The sequence below is a fragment of the Peromyscus leucopus genome, chromosome 15 (assembly GCF_004664715.2).
Source record: "Peromyscus leucopus breed LL Stock chromosome 15, UCI_PerLeu_2.1, whole genome shotgun sequence".
In the NCBI taxonomy this organism is placed as follows: Eukaryota; Metazoa; Chordata; class Mammalia; order Rodentia; family Cricetidae; genus Peromyscus; species Peromyscus leucopus.
In genome coordinates this window covers 5,113,618-5,116,023 of record NC_051076.1, presented here as the reverse complement: position 1 = coordinate 5,116,023, position 2,406 = coordinate 5,113,618, and the positions used below count along the sequence as shown (strand labels likewise).

The following is a 2,406-nucleotide window of genomic DNA, read 5'->3' as shown; positions in this document are numbered from 1 at the left end:
GAGCTGACAGTTGATCAGAGGCAGAAGTGCTGGGGAGTTTGGGTTTGCGGACCTAACTGTAATGGAGGTATCTGTGTGTCAGGGTAGCTTGGGTGGACGGAGAATCAGGGTAACATGCCCACATCTGGTCAGAGTAGGTGACACTAAAGACCCCGAGTGAGTGGCATCAGGCTGCCCTCTTGGCCCTGCAGGGGTGGGGAGGGGTTCCCTCTAGGGAGTCCCACCTTGTTACTAAATCAGCTGTTGGCACACTGTCCGCCGTGACAATGGGCTTTTCTCTTTCTAACCTGTAGCTTCTCACTGTGGTCAGAGCCTGCCTGGCGGTCGGGCAGTCTCTGCTCCCACCCTGCCTCTCCCTCCCTCCTCTCCCCCTCTTTCTAACCTGTAGCTTCTCACTGTGGTCAGAGCCTGCCTGGCGGTCGGGCAGTCTCTGCTCCCACCCTGCCTCTCCCTCCCTCCTCTCCCCCTCTTCTGTACTCTTTCTCCGTCTCTCTCATTCTCTCTTTTCTTCCAGCTTCCTCCCCTCTCCTCCTTCAGTCTCCTTTCCCTCCCCCACCGCCCATTTCCCCTCCTCTCTCCTCTCTAATAGTTAAGCAGATATCAGCCACAGGAATCACCAGCACAAAGGGATAAAAGACAAATCACGTTTTCTTTGCCCTAGAAATTCAGTGGTTATCTCTCTCTCATTTATTCTAGCTCAGAAATTCGTTTATCTTGTGATCCAAAAATGCTAACACCTGTAGGATTTTTGACAATTTCACTCTTCGGTGAGTAGACCTGTGCCAGGACTGTCCACAGTGCTGGGTGAGAGGGTCACCACACCTCCCAGGAATTAAATAATGAGATAGAGTATAAAATGTTTTTATTTAAAAATGAAAAACGGTAGTCACTGTAATAATAATAACAACAATAAAAACAACAGTATAAAAAGTATGTCTCCCTCCCTACTGCAAAGTGATAGCTCCTTGATCGCTCGCACAGCCTTGGACAAATCACAGTGCATGCTGCATAGCAGCAAAAGTCAACCCCAGACCCCTTGGGTGATCTGTGCAGGGTCAGTTCTGGATTCGGTGGCTTCTCGGAACAGCGCGCGACTCTGCTCTCTCCCACCGGCGTCATGGTCTCTCTCTGCTACTCTTTGTCTAGCTCTCTCCTCCCCGCCTTAGGAGGCGTGCTGCCTGAGGGACAGGGCCCGGCTGCTCAGGGTCGCCTCCTGTGCCTTGCCTCCGCCCAGCAGGGCCTGCTTGTGGAGGGACTGTTGCTCGCAAGCGTCCCGAAGCTCGGCCACTGCAGCTTCCTGGTCGCGCACGCGGCTGGCGGCTATGAAAGGGCTGCACACGGTCTCCATCAGGCCGAGCACTACACTGAAGAGCGCCAGCACGCTGCCCAGCACGTACAGCTTCACCAGCTTCCCTCGAGGCCGCTGCGCCATCACCTCCTTGGCCAGAGGGATCAGCTCCTGCACACTTTCCATCTGGGCTCTGGGCTCTGGGTGGCGGGGCCTGCAGAAGCAGCAGAAAAGAGAGGAGGTTGAGCTTTCGGGTAGGGGGACAGCAGCAGAGCGGGGGGGGGGGTAGGCGGCAGAGGGGAGAAGGCTGCTGGTGAGGGGCCTGTGGTCTCTCGCCCTCCCTCGGTTCCGGCCCGGAGGCTTACCTAGGGTGCAGTGGGAACAGAGACAGGCTCTTTCTGGCCGTGGTCAGGAGTAGGTGCGTCAGGCTGGCCTTGGCGTCCTTCTTCCCGCAGCTGCCGCTCTTTGAGATGGACACTCCGCAGCTGCAGCGCTCAGCGTCCAAAGCCCTTATATCTTTTGCCTGGGATCCGCCTCCTGGCTCACTGACCTGGGCTCTGTCTGCACCCGCCAGGAAAAGAAGGGGGAGGAGGAAGAAGAACGGTAGCGCAGCAGGGGACTCGGGGGAGGTGGCCACGAGCGGTGCACGCCCCTGCCATGTGGGGCCTGGGGGGTCCCTGGACCGCAGGTGCTGCAGAGGCTGAGAGCCCAAGGCACTGCTTCAGTGTGCAGCCGAGGAGAGGACCCACACCAGGAGCTGATGCAGGCTTTCCTGACAGGACACACTTTTTTCTTGTCTGTAGGTGTCCAACTCCTGTAGTCCCAGAGGAACCCGAGAAAGACCCTAGTGAGGAAATCCGGGGTTCCGTATAATTTAAAGTTTTCATTTTCATTCAGAAAGATCCCTTTCTTTCCTGTCAGGGAAGGTATGAGTGGGAGGGAAGGGAAGGGACGCCTGCAGTGAGCAGGCAAAAACAAACAAACAAAACAAACAAAAAAAAATGCATCTCCAGGGAGTAGATAAGGCAGAATGTTCTTCCAGAATGCGGCTTTCATGGCTGACTGATGGGTTTTACTAAAATATGGGAACGTTACTAGTTACCTAATAGAAAGCTGTT

The 2,406-nt window shown here is 55.2% G+C and overlaps 1 protein-coding gene across 1 annotated transcript; it reads right to left on the bottom strand.

Moving 5' to 3' along the window:
* Window positions 1-848: 848 nt before the first annotated feature.
* G0s2 (G0/G1 switch 2) lies at window positions 849-1,861 on the bottom strand. Its single transcript, XM_028882817.2, has 2 exons — window positions 1,654-1,861; window positions 849-1,502 (listed from the first exon to the last, which is right to left on the bottom strand). The coding sequence occupies exon 2, from the start codon at window positions 1,472-1,474 to the stop codon at window positions 1,163-1,165; it is 312 nt and encodes a 103-aa protein (XP_028738650.1). The 5' UTR covers window positions 1,475-1,502; window positions 1,654-1,861; the 3' UTR covers window positions 849-1,162.
* Between the last annotated feature and the right edge of the window lie 545 nt (window positions 1,862-2,406).